This window comes from Tasmannia lanceolata, unplaced genomic scaffold (assembly GCF_043159265.1).
Source record: "Tasmannia lanceolata isolate RefF3 unplaced genomic scaffold, GAP_Taslan_0.1 ptg000005l, whole genome shotgun sequence".
Classification (NCBI taxonomy): domain Eukaryota; kingdom Viridiplantae; phylum Streptophyta; class Magnoliopsida; order Canellales; family Winteraceae; genus Tasmannia; species Tasmannia lanceolata.
In genome coordinates this window covers 15,598,569-15,615,620 of record NW_027518682.1, presented here as the reverse complement: position 1 = coordinate 15,615,620, position 17,052 = coordinate 15,598,569, and the positions used below count along the sequence as shown (strand labels likewise).

At 38.4% G+C, this 17,052-nt stretch overlaps 2 protein-coding genes across 8 annotated transcripts in view; one reads left to right on the top strand and one right to left on the bottom strand.

The window, feature by feature from the left end:
* Positions 1-273: 273 nt before the first annotated feature.
* LOC143876700 (octanoyltransferase LIP2, mitochondrial-like) lies at positions 274-4,845 on the top strand. 6 transcript variants are annotated; one of them, XM_077378388.1, is made up of 4 exons: positions 377-795; positions 3,091-3,191; positions 3,331-4,081; positions 4,697-4,845. In XM_077378388.1, exon 3 carries the CDS (start codon positions 3,333-3,335, stop codon positions 4,044-4,046), a length of 714 nt encoding a protein of 237 aa, XP_077234503.1. In that variant the 5' UTR covers positions 377-795; positions 3,091-3,191; positions 3,331-3,332; the 3' UTR covers positions 4,047-4,081; positions 4,697-4,845. The 6 variants fall into 6 exon arrangements, 5 of the variants coding, with proteins under 5 accessions (XP_077234505.1, XP_077234506.1, XP_077234503.1 ...); XM_077378390.1 differs by lacking the exon at positions 4,697-4,845 and having other exon boundaries at positions 376-795; positions 3,091-3,202; positions 3,331-4,152; XM_077378387.1 differs by lacking the exon at positions 4,697-4,845 and having other exon boundaries at positions 3,331-4,152.
* Positions 4,846-8,537: 3,692 nt separating this feature from the next.
* LOC143877675 (uncharacterized) overlaps positions 8,538-17,052 on the bottom strand; it is a 44,637-nt gene continuing 36,122 nt past the window's right edge. For both annotated transcript variants that reach the window (XM_077379861.1, XM_077379862.1), the window contains exons 7-8: positions 17,014-17,049; positions 8,538-9,634 (exon numbers count right to left, since the gene is read on the bottom strand). In XM_077379861.1, coding sequence (XP_077235976.1) covers positions 8,849-9,634; positions 17,014-17,049 — 822 coding nt within the window. In that variant the 3' untranslated portion in view covers positions 8,538-8,848. The remainder of the gene's footprint in view (positions 9,635-17,013; positions 17,050-17,052) is intronic.

Below are 17,052 nucleotides of genomic sequence, written 5' to 3'. Positions count from 1 at the left end.
TTTGCCATTTACCAAATTTCGGTTTAATGACATTATTTATTAAAAAAAAGTGTTACAAAATTTTGAAATTTCGGAATTTTGGAACCAAATTACCAAATTTCGGTGGTGGGGTCCGAAACAGTTACCGAAACCGAAATTTTAAACCTTGCCTAACAGTAGGTTAGCGAAATTCATATTATCATACACGGCATTATCATTTTCCAGTAGTAAGGGCAATTTGAGTTGGGAAACCCAAACCGGACGGATTCAACCCAATTTTTGCTCGGATTGGGTTGGCATTTCCTTGGGTTGGGTTTGGAAAAGAGCAAACCCGATTTAATTTCAGGTTGGATTAGGGTTGAGGCCTGGGCAACCCCCACCTTACCTCCGTCCTCTAATTTTATGTTGGTTTTCTTTGGGTTATGTTATTTTTCTTTTGGGCTAGGTGAACCTGGACCCGATCTGGAAAAAACACAGTTTAGATAGGTTGTATTAGGGTTGAGAGATTTAAGGCCAGGTTGGGCTTAGGGTTGACAATTCTCGACCCAAAGCTCGGGTTGGGCTATTGTTTGGCCTCAACCCCATCCAACCCGACCCGAGTTGGACCCCTACTTCCCACAAGAAGAAAGTAACGGTCAGTGCCATTATCCTTTTCCACAAGAAGAAATCGAAGATTGCAAAGGTCAGTAGAATTTTTGATCGGTTGTGAGTGGGGATTATACTTTCATTTGACAGGGTTTTGGGATTTTATCATTGTCCTTGTTCGCACCTCGTAACCACCTCCGTTTTACTGTCTTTGCCAACCACAAACACTAGGTATGTCCCTCTCCCTCAATCCTCCTAATCTATTTTCTTTCCATCTTCTCACTATAACATGGTTTTCTTCTGTCTTCTCATACTAGCACCAATTCCTTTATTTCAACTTTGGTTTTATTTTTTCTTCTTAAACATCATAGTTTCGTTCTTCATGGTAAATCAGCCGTGATACTGTGTCATTGGGATTCAGTCAATGCAATTCTCTTGTTAATATTGTTTTCTTCAAGCGTTTTTTTTATAGTGAATGGATTTAGAAGATGAAATCTTCTTCTTAGAGAGGTTCAGCTATTTGCATTAAAGAATGGCTTTTTTCCTTTTTAAAATTTACCAACCCAGATGACTGTTTTCAAGTCCTTGAAGCTCCAAATCATAACTATGGTGGGCGAACACTGATCTTGCAAATGTGGACAGTGGATACTCCCCTTGAACAGTTGAAGCTCAATACCATCATTTGATTCCAGCGTCACAGAAGGAGGAATCTGGCGTAAGGTTCCAAGCAAAAAAACTTACTTCCCGAAACGTGCCCAAATTGCTCAAGCAGACATGAAGAAAGGCTAGCAAGAATTTCGATTTTTGTGCAAAATTGATACTAGGTAGATGATCTTTACGCGTATAAGATTCGAGTAACCTCATAGTTCATTGGTGAAAAAGAGTTGGCAGAATCATTCTTGAAAGCATTTTGAATTGATGCCATATTTGTGTCCATGTCTGAAGATAACCACGCTTATTGAAAAGATGTCGTTTACATTAAAGGGTGGAAATACTGAAATGGTTTCTAGAGCAAAGTGACTTGACCATGGTTGCATATTGTGAGGATTCAGAACTACTACTGATGATTTACCTCTTTTCTGATATAAAGTTCTACAAAAAATTTAACTCTTGGAGAATTTCTCATCTATGGCGAGAAGGAGATGCTGCTGCTGACATTCTCTCAAAGCAAGATTATCCCCACAAGGGTGGTTACCTCTCCCCTCTCTGTTTCAATCAACAGCTCCTTGAGGTTATCAACACTGACAGAGAGGGAAAAGTTTACGAAAGATTGTTGTGATGCCTGGTGCCCTGTTGATCGTTCTCTCATTGATGTCGGTAGTCCTTTTTTCGCACCTCTTTTGGCTGTAAAATGAGCTCCTATCTAGGTCTTGGTGCTCTTGTTTATTTCCTGCTTTTATGCTTGTTCTGCCTTTGTGGCCTCCCTATGTAATTCCCTTTTCTTCTTCAATATATATCTTGTCGGGGTCTAGCCTAACCCCAGCTTACCAATAAAAAAAACAAAAAAAAAAAAGTTCTACAAAGTTCTGTCCTCTATTATTAGGGCACCGATGGGGTTATTACTTATGGTAGGCTTGGTCTTTGACATAATTGACTAATGGTCAGGTTTTCAAGTTGATAATAGAATTCTTAAAAAAAAACAAAGTAGAAGTAAATAACATTGTAGATGCACGCAGATCATGGGGTGAAGGCAGTGACTCGGCTATGGTTACATACGGTAAAGATTTGAAGCTACTTATGATGATTTTTCTCTTTTATGAGATAAACTTGATGGAAACTGTCTCTTCTATTATTGAGGGGAATGGTTAGTATTATTAGTTATCATAGGATTCTTTGATTGTTGATTAATAATATTAAGTTTTTCGCGGAAATAATAGAGGGCTAAACAAAGTATAGGTAAAGTTATACCCATATAGGAATCTTTGTCATTTTTATTTAGTCAGGTTTTCAAGGAGATAATAGAGTCCTTACAATGGCACTAAGTAAAGGTTTGGATATCTGACGTACTGCTATTCACTATTCAGGATTAAACTGGTTTACGTGCCCAAGACACTGCCCTACATGTATTGGATGGATGTTGACGAAGAGATGATAACTTTGGAATGAATGGCTAGTGCTTTTTCTGCTCTTTCTGTAATTTCCCTACATCACATTATCTATTTGCATGCAGATTCATTTCATTGACACTCTAGAGAGGGAGTTTTTTGGCTGGCTTTTCTATGGGGAAAGCTCTACCTGTTTTGCCTTTCTAATAAAGCCCTCATTATCGATAAAGAAGTTAATCATGTGAACTGATGTGGTAATGCAGATTACAAGGTCTCCTGGACTGATTTTACTTCTTCAATAATTTTCTAGCACAATGACTTCACTGACTGGAAACATATTTTTCCTCCCTTTACAGGATCAGAAGACAATTAACCTGCTTTACCCTTTCTTTTCTTTTATATAGTCAGAGTTCCAATATTTTCATCAAATTTGTGTCAGAATATTTTTTTACTTATCCTAATACCTCCCTTTTCATTGCAGCCACTTCTTACATTCTGAGAACCATAAAACCTTTCTAGACACATGCAATACTTGCTGTTGTCATTGCAATCAAATGGTTTTTCTTTCATCGTGAAAGGATAGTGAGTAGCAAGTATACACGTGTCTGTGTGTCAGAGAGAATGTTGATTATCCACACAACACCACAGGCAACTTGAATTTATTTTTGGATTACTGATGATATAACAAATCTAGAAGGTTAACCGTGTTATGGTTTTCCAGGAATGAGACTACAGCGGAGCATAGAGATATGGAAGATGGGAACTGTCAACTACTTAGATGCACTAAAGCTTCAAGAGAAGCTCGTCTCTGATAGAAAAATGGGTAAAATTCCAAACACTCTATTGTCCCTACAACATCCACCCACATATACACTTGGAAAAAGGCGAACAGATCACAATTTGCTAGTGCCCGAGGCCGACCTCCAAACCATGGGAGCTGAACTTCACCACACAGAGAGAGGAGGAGACATAACATTTCACGGCCCACATCAAGCTATTCTATATCCCATAATTTCTCTGAGGGATACTGGTCTAGGTGCTCGGAAGTATGTCGAGAATCTCGAGAAGACAATGATTGAATTGGCTTCTCTATATGGCGTGCAAGCTCAAGCTGGACAAACGGGTCAGACAGGGGTCTGGGTCAGAGACAAAAAGATCGGTGCCATTGGTGTTCGAATTTCATCGGGTATCACTTCTCATGGATTGGCTTTTAACATTGATCCAGATCTGACCTATTTTAGGCATATCGTCCCTTGTGGGATTGCTGATAAAGGAGTGACATCTTTGAGGAGAGAGACAGAGGTGGTGCTTCCATCTGATGAAGTTATTCATGATCAACTGGTAGGGTGTTTCGCGAGATCGTTTGGTTTCAGTACACTTTCGTGGAAAGAAAATGTGTCAATTTTGTTAGAAAATGGAGGGTGGAGGGAGAGGTAGTCATGATTATGTGCATTGATCTTCTTATGGAGAGGGTCAGTTGTCTACTTGTACATTTAATTTAGTTTCTTCCTTTTATAAATTATTTTATGGAAATCAAAGCAAATTGTGCCAAATTTTGTGGTTAAAAGCAAGACTAGGTCCTTAGTCTCAGAAATAGTGTCTGCTAATTTCCAAGATCCAGCAGTTCTGTTACTCATAATCAGCAGTCTAGTACAATACTCGGCAAACCATCTCAAAGTCCATAGGAGTCGCATACACCTGCATATCCTTAAAAAGATAATATTACACTTCTATTTGAATTGCGAAATAGACCCGTCTACACCCACGTGCCCTGGATTGCCTTTGAGCTGCCATCAAAGTTAAGTTTGACCCATCTGATAGGTGTAGAGCTCCACCATAGAACCACTTCGACCCTCTTATTTCTTTCAAGCATTATCATCTTCCAATTTATTACAATCCCGGCTACTATAGCATGGCGCATCCTTGCCACTCTTACTCGAAGATATAATGTAGGTCTTAATATCTAGCATGATTTTCCCCTTCTCGCTTTTTGTCATTGAACTTGCACTTGTTTCTTTATTTACTAAGTTTGGTGAAACGGACCACCACTCCAATTCAATAATATCCTCTTGATAGATTTTTTGTAGTGACCAAGGGAGGCCAAAACTTTTGATGATACACATTCAAACAACAATGGACCATAAGGTGCTCTAGAGACTCATCTGTCCTACATAGAACATGCCAGCTAGCCGTATGGAAACTCCTTTTGAGGCGATCACAACAATCACATGGATAGTGAGTACTCCAAAGACAATGAATGACAGCAAGTTTGGTGCATGTACATGGAAATAAAGGGATCTATATGTATTCTCTTACAAGTAGGTAATACGGTAATAGTAATACACATCTATTTACTCTGGTATTTTTCAAGCTAGGAAAATCTGGAACTGTTTTATTCATATCAGTACTCGGTAGCCCAACATGAGTACAACTGAAGAAACTAAGAGACATAGCACGGAATAATAACTAAGAAAATCAAATCTGAAGCAAAGTGTCCATACCAGTATTACAGATCTTCTATCTGACAAATCTAGCTCAATCTGCGAAAAAGATGCGGCTGAGGATTCTCTCAATGACAGATGTAAAGACCATTATGATTTGTGTTTACATGTGTTTTCTCATTGGTGTTTTTGCAAATCAATCATACAGAAACATAATAAACAAAATAAAGAATCCCCCATCCCCATGTGAGTTGAATCTTACTACCATGAAAAACTCCAAAATGATAATCCACAATCTTCATTCAAGAACAACTTTCCAGCAGGTAAATGCAATGATCAGATGTTGTAAATTTGTTTTCCTTGGGATCCATCCCTTAGTTCACAGAAAGGTAGTGGGAGATTAATGTAAACAAATAGCAAACCCCAAGTCTACAAAAACAAATAAAGATAAACTCATTAGTCACACTAAGTTACAGAACAAACAGAGGAGAACCCAGTATTTTAGGGAAATTTCCTTTCAATATTTCTTTCTAGTGATGGCTGATGGGTTTGGGCAAGTGGGTTTCTTATAAAAAAGCTTTCAAGTTGCTGAAACCCATGTTTTATATTCAAACCAATATTTGAATCTTGGAATAACGAGCAGCGCTACGTTGGAAAAATCACATTTCAACAGTCAAATGAGAATCCAATGTATGCAAATTAGCATAATCCTGCCAAATTTAGATTGAAGAAAGGTGGTAGATGTATAGAAGAATGCTACTTTCAACATTGGATATATGTGATTTTATGAGGCACATGATATGCTGAATTTTTTATATATGTTCTTGGAATTAGCAGTTAGCTTTTTTAAAGTCATTCTGATATTTTTTTGGTGGTAGGAAAGCATTTACGTAGGTGTTGATTTGTGATTATAATGCAATGGAAAGATGGCTGGCTCAGCTAACTTTAGAGGGCGAATTTTATATCTGGTGCCTGGTCACATTTAGTCCTATAATTTAATACCACAGGATTGAAACAAGGTAAGAGAAATAGATTAGTCAAATGAAATTCACATGATCAGCTGCTTCCAAGTTCCAACATACTAGAAAAAAGGGGAGATTAAGTTATCATTTTCTTTCAATTTCACTTTTTAATTATGGTAATAAAAAAATGTAAATATGAACAAGCCTACCCTCTAAGACTTTATTTTGTTAAGAACTACGATATAGCCATCTTACCAGCATGTTGCCATATCTCACTGTATGTACACCAAAGCTTCGAATTATGGATACAAAATGTTGTGTCTTCACCTATACTTTGATTCAGAGTTTTGGGTCCAATATAATTCATTTTTTGCCACCCCCCCCAAACCAAAGAAAAAAACCCCGACCCTACCGAACCCAAGTTGCACCCGTAGCCCGAAACCATCTTCAGACCACCTTTAAGTGGATCTGTTGTAGACTGGTAGTGTTTTTAATTTCTAATAATAAACTAATCTCTTAAGAGAATCATTTTGATTTCTTCTATAATTTTCTTCCAGTTTTTTCTTTCTTTTTCCAACCTTTCTTCAAGGTGGTGACATGATTGTAATATTTCCACTGAACAATGTACTAAAGACAGCCTATGTTTTAATAATAGAACATAAACCATCTAGTCAAAAAAGTAAGCCGCGTACGACCATGCATATATTATTCATATCTCACTTAGAATGAGCTCCCAACGATCTCATATAAATGAACAACACCTCATCCTTTTAACCATCTCCATCACTCTCTTTTCACCCAAACACCATGAAAATCTGTTCCAAAGCTTTGGTTGCTCTCTTTGCATTATTTCTCATTCACTTTCTCATATGTTCTCTATCATCTCTTCCCCATGAAAGAAAGAGTATAAGAGAAAGAAACCACCCAAGGAGATTATTAGTGTCTGTGGTTTCAATTCCTGCAAGCCTCAAGAATCAACATTCAGAAATGAAAGAACCCAAAAAAGCGATAGAAGCGAGCTTACGAAATGTGCCACCAAGTGTACCAAATCCTACGCAGAACAAGTAACTTTGCCAGCTTTATGTTCTTCTCATTATGGATTTTCTTTCTCCTTGCTTCAAATTGAAAGGAAGGAGCTGATCACAAAAGGGGTGTTAACAAGAAAGACTGAAAGAGCATGATAATAGTCTCTTTCTTTAATTTTGTAGTGATTTTTTTTAAGTTTTTATCTTGGACTGAGTAGTAGGAATTGGGTGTATGGATTTTTCCTTTTGGTTTTAGCTTTTGTAATTGATGGTAGGAAATGAGAGAGGCATGTAATCATAACAGTCACACAAAAGTGTGATAATATTTTCTTTTTTCATATGTAGATGATATCTACACTCTCAATGTTTTGATATTGGCACTTCTTTCTTTTGCACTTTTCCTGTGGACTGGTCCAATCCTCAACAAGTTATCTACATCCAATTGGAAAGAGAGGAGTGGCAAGTATCAAAACAAGGCACTGCGGCTATCATCACCCTTCTTAATTTTTGGAGTCATAGAATAGCTATTTTTCTCCTCTGTTTTTTTATAAGAAAACGCAACCACATATTCTTGGCTTATACATATTCCACTGTCATTAGTAGATAAAGATTTGTTTAAGGGAAAGTAACACCATATTAAACACTTCTTTTAATTTTCCGTACGAGGGATTGTGATCTGGTACACGTGAGCACGTGCATGAGATCTGAAATATAGTAGGGTCTACATTATTTGATGATCCAACAAATCACTCATTTATTTGCTAAGCAATTTCGCAGAAAGCCATTTTGCAGCTAACTTTTGCATAAGAGAACAGCCACGTATAAGACAAAATCTGCTAAAAAGTGAGCCTGGGTGCCTGTTCTCTATGGCAAAAGTGGGCCTAGAAATGGCTTTCTGCAGAATTACCAAGCAAATCCCATGATCATACAGAAATTGTACCGCGGCTCGGTCTTTAAAACTTGAGGACAATGAATACTACGAGAGGGATTAACATAGTGAAGCGATGATGAGGCTTCATTCAGGCCATCCGACTTAACATCAACGTCATCTGAACCCTTCATCTTGGTGGCTCCACCTTGTAGAGGCTATACAAAAAGATTTGTGCAGGTTAACATAGAGAAGCAACAGATGGGGTTAAACTATCCAATGCAGTGACCCTCAAGCTGAAGCTTTTAGAAGATTTTATAAGATACGAAGGCGTGTATTTAAGCGCAAAAACGTACAGTAGTGCCCACTGATTTGGACAATCTAACCCCATTAATCTTTGTGGTATGATCCTAACCCTCCGATTTGTGCAGGTTCCTAGCCTATCTTTTTTAGCTTTCTGAGCCATGCATTTTACACCAAATATATCCGAGGGTTGGGTCATCCCGTGGAGAGGATTTTTGGGGAATGGCCTATCCATGTCAAGGACCACCAAAAAAATGGTTCAGATCATCCAAATAGGTGTGCCCCAACTGCCCAATTACAAAATCACACGTTACATGCGTACTACGAGACAATATGAAACCGCAGATTTCTCAACGATGAAGATAGTTCTATAATGGAAGATCTACATAGAAGTTAACCCATCCCGCATTTAACTAAGTATAAAGACTGTCTTACTATTAAAACCACGCCCTTTTGGGTTGAGTTTTCATACCCACAGGCCTGGTTCTGCTTCCTTAACCATAGCTAACTAATCCAAAAAAGGGAAACGGATAAGTTACAAAAGATAAAAGAAAAAACAAGAATTAAATTAATTTACAGACGGGCAAAGCAGGGCCTGATAAAAGACACATTGCTGGCTGAAGGTATCTGAAGGAAGAGTTCACTGGCGAGGTACCGGCGGAGTCGGCGGCTGATGGTTCTGCGCATAGAATCCGATCCCTGGGGACTGGTAATAGCCGGTTGAAACTTGATGCTGCTGTGGTTGTGGCTGCTGTTGTGGCTGAGGAGCAGGTCTTGCTAAACCCATCAAAACATGAGTTGGGAGAGGAGGTGGAGGGGGTAAGCCATTGCCCCCATAGCTAAATGGCACCACGGGCACCATCATTCCGCTAGATTGTACATACTGTTGCACTGGCACTGGTGGTGGTGGGAGAGGTGGTGGAGGTGGTGGAAATGGTGGCTGTGGCTGGTTGTTTTGGGACATGGGTTGCATATTCGAGGCTGAAGGAAGAGAGGCCAGTTGTTGGTTTTGCACATGGGCGAAGTAAGAATTGCCCATGTCGGAAACTGGCAATGGTTTTTCGAGTTTGGGTCGTTTCTCCGATGGGAAGATGGGTAAAGTGGTTGAGAAGCTTCCGTTTTTAGATGCGGCTTCCTCGGCAGCCAGAGATGAGAGAATAGAGGATAGGACTTGAGCTGAGGATGTTGAGGCGGCCAGCTTGGCGGCTACGGCTGCAGCTGCTTTCTTATTTTGTTCATCTGTTACTGATTTTGAATTTGCGAAAGAAGTTATGGGTTGGGGGAGAGGAGGTTGAGGGATGCTGAACATTTGGATTGGAGATGGGTTGGGTTCGGCTTGAGTTGGTGTTTCTGATGTTAGGGCTGTTGACGTTGAGGTTAGTTTTTGCCTCATGTTGCTTGCTTGCTCGATCTGAGCATGAGCAACCTGTCATAGATGTAAATGATTGTTCAGATAGTGGAGACCTAAAACAAACTGTAATTTAATTTAGATAGACTTATTAGTAGAAAAAGCACACGGCCACAGTTGCACGAAGTCGAGCCGAAAATCAAAGCAAAACCAATTGGAAAGCAATGATCATATGATGGATACAATCTCTTACCAGACAGGAAGAAGATTCTCAGTGGATAAAATTTAGTTAATCAGCACCAATTAAAAATAACCAGAAATCATAACATAGTAGGTTTAGTAGTAGGACCATCATCTCATTGTGACTAGCGATGATCTGAAAATTGGAAAAGGTGTTGGCTTAATATGACCCATCAATTGTTGTAAACTCACGACAAGTTTATTTTGGTTTCTGTTTAAAAAAGAAATAGGATCCTACTCCCAAATACTTGACAAGGGGCTCAGCAGAATGACGATAATATATGATTTTAGTTGCTGGTAAATAGTTATTTAAAAAATAAATAGGATCCCTCAAATGCAGCTAAGAATAGTGTTTGCGAGTCTTAATCATTTGGGTCTCTTGTCATGATTACATATGGACCGTGCCTGCTTTATAGTCATTGAGTGCTGTTTCTGAGAGGAGTTTGGCCCCTAAACATTCTGAGAAGAAAGTAGCATCTCCTCAAGAAAATGGCATGCTATAATGGTGTTTCCAGAGGAATCTCAAGTTCGCTGAATTTAATTACAGCAGCGATGATAAGAGTAAAGGCTAAGGTTTAGAGGTCTAGAAAAGCAGTACAGATTCAAGGAATATATAATCGGCTTACAGAGGCTTAGGAAATTGGAGAGAAAGAGAGAGGGTTGGCAGGCAATACAGTAAGAAGCAAGGGTGTTATGAGAGCTAGAAGGACCATATGACTGGATTAGGTGGAAAGTAGGGAGCATTTAAACAGGACTGTTGTGACTGTGGAATGGGACTGCAGTAAACGGATCCCAGCGACAGTCCAAAAGGATTGATTGTGATGGTCAATGGGAAAAAAGAAATCAAGTCTAAGGCGATCTATGGGATGGGAATAGGTCGGACAGATAGGAACTGGAGGTCTGAATTAGGACTATTGAATATGTGAACAGACTGGTCTTGGGTTATGACAAAGAAAAGAGGGACTGGTTTACGATTCTTGAACCAGTAGAGAAGTAAAGTGTTCCGTAGGTGAGGAATAGGATTTAAGGAAATTGGTCCAAGGATAGCAATTATAAATATAATTTGGACTGTTCTTGAGAAAGGGGACTGATGTATTATGGGTTGTTTCTTCAATGTTAAGGGACTGCTGGGTGCTTGAAGGAATAGCCGAATAGCAATTTTTGGTTTATGGTTGTTGGTAGGGAGTAGGGACCTCAGGGAGTGTGGGTAGGTACTTAGGAATGAGAGAAGGTTTTAGAACTGCTTATTGAATCTGTGAACAGATCAAGAACAGCATTAAAAAGAGATAAAGGGTGGCTGCTGGCTGTGCAAAAATAAGGAAAACAGTTTGGGAAAAGAGTGGGAAAAGTCCGGATGGTGAACAGCTGGTTGGTGGTGATGAGAAGCTAACTTCTTGAACAGCAAACACATCTCAGAAAACAGGATTCAAGAACAGAAAGTCAAGGAAATAAATTAAAGAAGAAATGAGGAAGAAACAAGACTAGAATCACTCTAGGGTTCCTACAAGTCGCATCTAGGGTTGAAGCATCACACTCTAAGAGCTAGCAAGGGATGCAAACCTGCAATCTTATTCATCATAATATGCACAAAAATGGGCCAAAGGCCTTACATTAATAGAACCTTGGACTAAGACTAACTGGGAATTTTTGTAGCCTAAAACTTGGATTCTTTAATTGACTAAGCATATCAAATAAACTCAAAATAACAATAGCGAAGAAAACTAGATATTTTAGCTCTAATACCAAATTGATGCAATATCAAAAGGGAAGAAAACTAGATATTGTAACAATTTAATAACATGGGCTATTATTTAATTGAGACATGGACACTTGATAACTTAAAATTTTCGTCTTACTTAGTGAAGGATGTTCACCATCATTCTCCCCTAGTTAAAAAAAATATTCAACTCCGTCGAGTATGGGAATCGGGGTTAACACGCCAAACTCTTTAGTTGTGATCTTCGTAGGAGTATACAATGGTTGTTGTCCTTTCCACCTAACATGATACTTCCATCCAACAAGATGCTTTTGGCATTCGTTTCTTCTAGTAGATTTAATTTTATCATTAGAAGCGCCTTCAATGTATTTTAAGTTTCGAGAGTGATAGTAGACAAAAAGTTCACTCATCTGTCTCTATAGTAGTATTGGATTCATCTTTGTCGTTCTCGATCTTGTAGTAGAGATTCAAAAATTGCTCTTCTAACTTCACATACAGTAATATTGGCAATTCCTTAGACACGTTTTGTGCACGATATGAATGGTATCTCAGACCTGTTCTGCCCTCCTTTTTGCAAGCTCTCGTATATTTATCAGCAATGCTTTAATTTCCTAGAACCGAAACTGCATCTCAAGTAAAGCAGATTGAAGCCTACATTTTGTTGTGTTAAAGCTTTCTCCATATCAATCCGTATTTGTTTCTCTTGCTGTAATTGCCAAGTTCTTCACCTTGTGTTTCCATTTTAATTTTGGCAACTTGTAGATCACTAGCATCTTTTGCCGCCATCTGAAGTTTTTCGCAACTTCCTTCTAGCCATAGTTACCTGCATGGTTTCAAATATTGGTTTCAGAATGCGTTTCAGTCCGAAACTGAAATCGAAATTTCAAAATTCGGCTGAAATCCAACGAAACCATTAAAAATAATATTTTATTTAACACAAAATTTTGGCTGAAATATCGGTAATTTCGGTCGAAATTTCAGAAAAAAAAATTATTTAATTAAAAAAATCGAGATTTTTGGGTTGACTTTCCTTAAATTTCAGCCGAAAACCTATAACGTTTCGGGTATTGCCCATTTCGGGCTTACCGAAATCCGAAATTGATTTCGGATTTCAGTCGAAATTTAAAACCATGGTTACTGGAAACACATGGTGAAGGCGGGAAACGTGTTCCACAGAAACATGTTTCCGAAACGGAAACGAAACGTTTTGAAAAATGGGTGAAACGCTTGGGAAACATGGGGGAAATGTAGAGGAAACGTGGGGAAACGCTTGGGAAACGAGGAGGAAACGCGGGGGATACGTTGGGGAAACGTGTTTCCGTTTTTGGGAAACGCATTTCCAAGAAAGCGGAAACGCATTTCTTTCTCTTGGAAACAAGATTTCTAGAATTTTTTAAATTGAAATGTTTTCTACTTTATAAAGGGCAATGATATATTTGCCCCATTGTTTACACGAGACAGTCCCCTCCAGTGTAAAACAGAAGTGACAAATACACTAGAGGGGGTTGTTCCTAGAATCCAGTGCTCCATGAGGCTGTTTTGGATACATGGATTTTATATTCACGATTGTAAAATCCTGGATTTTGCAAGCTAAACCTAGATTTTAGACCTAAACTTGGATTTCTAAGCTAATAATGAGGTTTTAGCCTGTAAAATCCATTTATCCAAATGGCACAAATGTGCTTTAGTTTGATACTTTGTGATCTTAATAAGCCAAAATCCCTTAGGTTTCGTGTATGTTCCCCTCGCATTTCCCAAACATTTCCCATGCGTTTGTCTATCATTTCCCGTTTCTCGCTTCCCCTATAATTTTTTTCACGAATTTCATGTTTCCGTTTCACATTCCGCTTCAAGCATCCATTTCCCGACCCGGCAACTATGCTTCTAGCAACTCCTTTCCAAGCAAATTGAATAGTTATTGTCTCCTTCGTTATACGTAAATAATATAAGCGAGTCAGGTATTAGCGGATTCAACTTTGAATAGCAATTGCCGCTTTTTGTATGCAGCTTGAAGTCAAGCTCTTTACAGTTCAATCATTCCAAACAAGATTGAATAGTAGTAGCATTTCACTCTCCGCTTCCAGCATCCATTTCCCGACCCGGAAACTATGCTTCTATGAATAGTTATTATCTCCTTCATTATACGTAAATAATATAAGCGAGTCAGGTATTAGCGATTCAACTTTGAATAGCGATTGCCACTTTTTCTATGTAGCTTGAAGTCAAGCTCTTTACAGTTCAATCATTCCAGACAAGACTGAATAGTAGTAGCCGAAGAAAGCAGATTTCTGTAAGCTTTTTTTGCAAGATACACCTGCACATTTTTATATCTTCAGATAGGCATCCTTTCTTTTCATACAGTCATGATGTTCATGTGCAAGATTTTCCCTGTGGTCCATTAATTCTAATTTGTTCTTTCTATGACTCGAGGTCTTTAGCTGACATTCCTTAGAACAATTCATTTCTCCAAGAATATGAAATAGTAGGTATTGAATTTCTCACAATGATACTGACATAGGACAACCAACTGAGAAGGGGTTCTTAATAGGTTTAAAGTGGACTTCAGATGATTATAATTTATGAAAGGAATTTATTAAAATCTGTAAATAAGGTTTTTGGACTGCTAATGGGTGTAAGAGGGACCGGTATAGGTTGAAAGTAGGCTGTAACAGGTTCTGCAGGATGATTAAGAGCAGGTTTGAGATTCTAGACAGACCCAGGAAAGGAGTTTATGTGAGGGTTAAACAGTTAGGCACTGTTCAGGAAGTTAATTAGAATCCCTGGGACTGAACGGCGGGTTTTAAGGACTGTTTCAGACTGAAACAATCAAAAGTATCTGTATTGAAGGGTGGTTTGTGGAGCTATAGGTCTGTGGACTATAGGTAAGGACTGGTTTATGTGACTGTAGCAGGAACTAGTGCTGATTTTGGGCACTGATTTTGGATCTGGACTGATCAAAATTCAAATCTGGATGGGCAAAACTGTTCAGCAGGTTTGGGATTTATTATGGGCGGTTGCAAGGTTGATATGCAATAGGGAAAAGGAATTGGTGCTAGTTAGCAGGAAGAAGCAGTCATGGGTTGCAAGGAAATAGGAGCAGCAGGGTAAAGGTTGACAGGTTCAGGTTGCAGGTTTCAGATTTGCAGGTAGCAGGTTAGAGAGAGAGAGAAAAAAAAAGAAAGAAGCAAAGAGACAGAGGAGAGGAGGGAGCACACTTACTCTTTAGGGTCTTCTCCTAAGCAAGGTAACACCGATGCTCGGGGTAAAAATCTTCAGTCTTCTATTCAATCTATTGTATCTCAAGAGGCCAATGGCCTTTAAATTTATTGACGAGAGAAACCTCCTACTTCTAAAAAAAACTTGGACTCCTAATCCTATTATGACTAAACTAACAACTGAACTCAAATTAAAACTCCTAATTAAAGCTTACTATTTTTAGTAACTCGCATTTACTATTTTAAGTAAAACCAGACTCTCCTTGTATTTACTATTTTTATTGTTTTTTCTTTTCCTCTCCTTGTATTTCTCTTTGTGGACCATCTCGGTTCCTTTTTAATATATTGCCATTTCAAAAAAAAGTAAAACCAGACTCAAAACTTATTATTTTTAGTAAATACAAATTTATTATATTTAGTAAATTTGATAGGACATCCCAAAATTACTGTAATGCTCCCCCTTAATTTGATAACGGCATCCCTACTTCAATAAAATGTTCCTTCGTCTTCATCTCCATGCCAAACGTGCACGACCTTTCTGGAACTCGATCCTTTAGACCTCCACTGGTAAGCCTTTAGTGCCTTTTGATCCCTAGTCATACATCCAAGGACGTCCAAGAAGAATATAACATACAAGGGTATTGTATCACACCAGATTGAATCTTTGTAACTACCATAGAAAACAGTAATTGGAGTATGTTGAGTTACAGGGAGAGTAGTAATGTCCACCAAAACAATCCTGTATGGATGTGAATGTGGCTGAGTGATCAACCGTAGCTTGTGATTGCAGGTTTATGTTGCAGCCCCCATCAATAATAAGCTTGCAAAACTTATCCCCCACTCCTGAACAGTGTGGAAAATAGCAGCATGAAGCCAACCCTCCTTGGCCTCCTCCTTTGGTGGGGTTAGTATTGACCAAGGTTTTAAATTTCGGCCGAAATCCGAAATTTTGGATTTCGGTGAGGAACGAAACCGAAATTTCTGAAATTTGGAAATTTTCGGCGAAATTTTTGCTAAAATATTAATTTTTTATTCCTTTACCAAACTTCAGCCGAAATTACCAAAATTTCGGATTTTGGCTAAAAAAAAGGACATTTCGTGAGCCTTTACCGAATTTCAGCAGAAATTTCGGGATTTCGGGTAAAATTTTGGTTTCGGTTCACCCCGAAATTACCTCCGAAACTGAAATTTAAAACCTTGGTATTGACCTCACCAGATAAGCAAACAAAGGATCCATATCATCCCATGACTCATCATCATCTCTTTGCCCATTGAAATCCCCAAGCTCTTCAGTTGCTACGTTCCCTTGAGTACAAGTGCACTTGTAATCCTTCTTTTTTCTTTAAATTAGCCATCCCTTGTTTAGAAGAGTTTCTTCCTTCCCTCAAGTGAATCTCAATGACTTCCAATTACTTTATTAGCTTAAGGAGTCACTTATATCTTACTCTTCCCTCAAGTGAATCTCAATAACGTCCAATTACTCTATTAGCTGAAGGAGTCACTCATACTTTTGGCTATCAGTGAATTTCCACATGTAAGCCCTTCTGATTCGAGTTGTTACAGGAGAAACCTATACTCGGATATCATTTGATACATGACCAAAAGGGAAGAAAACTAGATATTGTAGGTCTGGTACACCAAATTGAAGTAGGACCAAAAGGGAAGAACACTAGACATTGTAGCTCTTTAATACCATGGACTCTTATTTACTTGAGACAGAGACTCTAAATCACTTAAAATTTTAATACTTGATGGGGCCCACTTTTATGACGTATTCACATAAGTGATTTTATAACAAAGAGAATAAAGTACACTTTTGTAACTTAAAAAGACTCAAATAACACTTAAGAATAAATAAAATATGTTTAACCCTCTTGATGGGCCCCAACTTCCCAGTTAGGTGAAGGATGGTCCACATCAAGTGGCTTACATATAATCCTGCCCGAATTGGTGAAAAGCACAACCAAATCCATACTTTGCATTATATGTACCAACTCAAAGCACTAAAATCTTTAAAAGAGACTTGAGAATAAAGTGATGAACAGTCAAAAGAAACTTCGTAACCTACTAAGAAATATGAAGTATTTTATGTCAGGGCTAGAATTTGATGATTGAGAGTGTACAGAGAAAGATTTGTCCGTTCATGTTGCTATGCAGCAACTGCTAGTCGAAAATTAAGGTCATTCTCATAATGGAGGTAGAAGTATAACCTGTCAACACATGGTACTTAAATGGCATTACCTTATCCATAGAATGAATAGAAAGAACAAAATCCTGATACTTACTTGCAATTGTGTCCGAATAAGCTCCAGCTTTGATTCCTG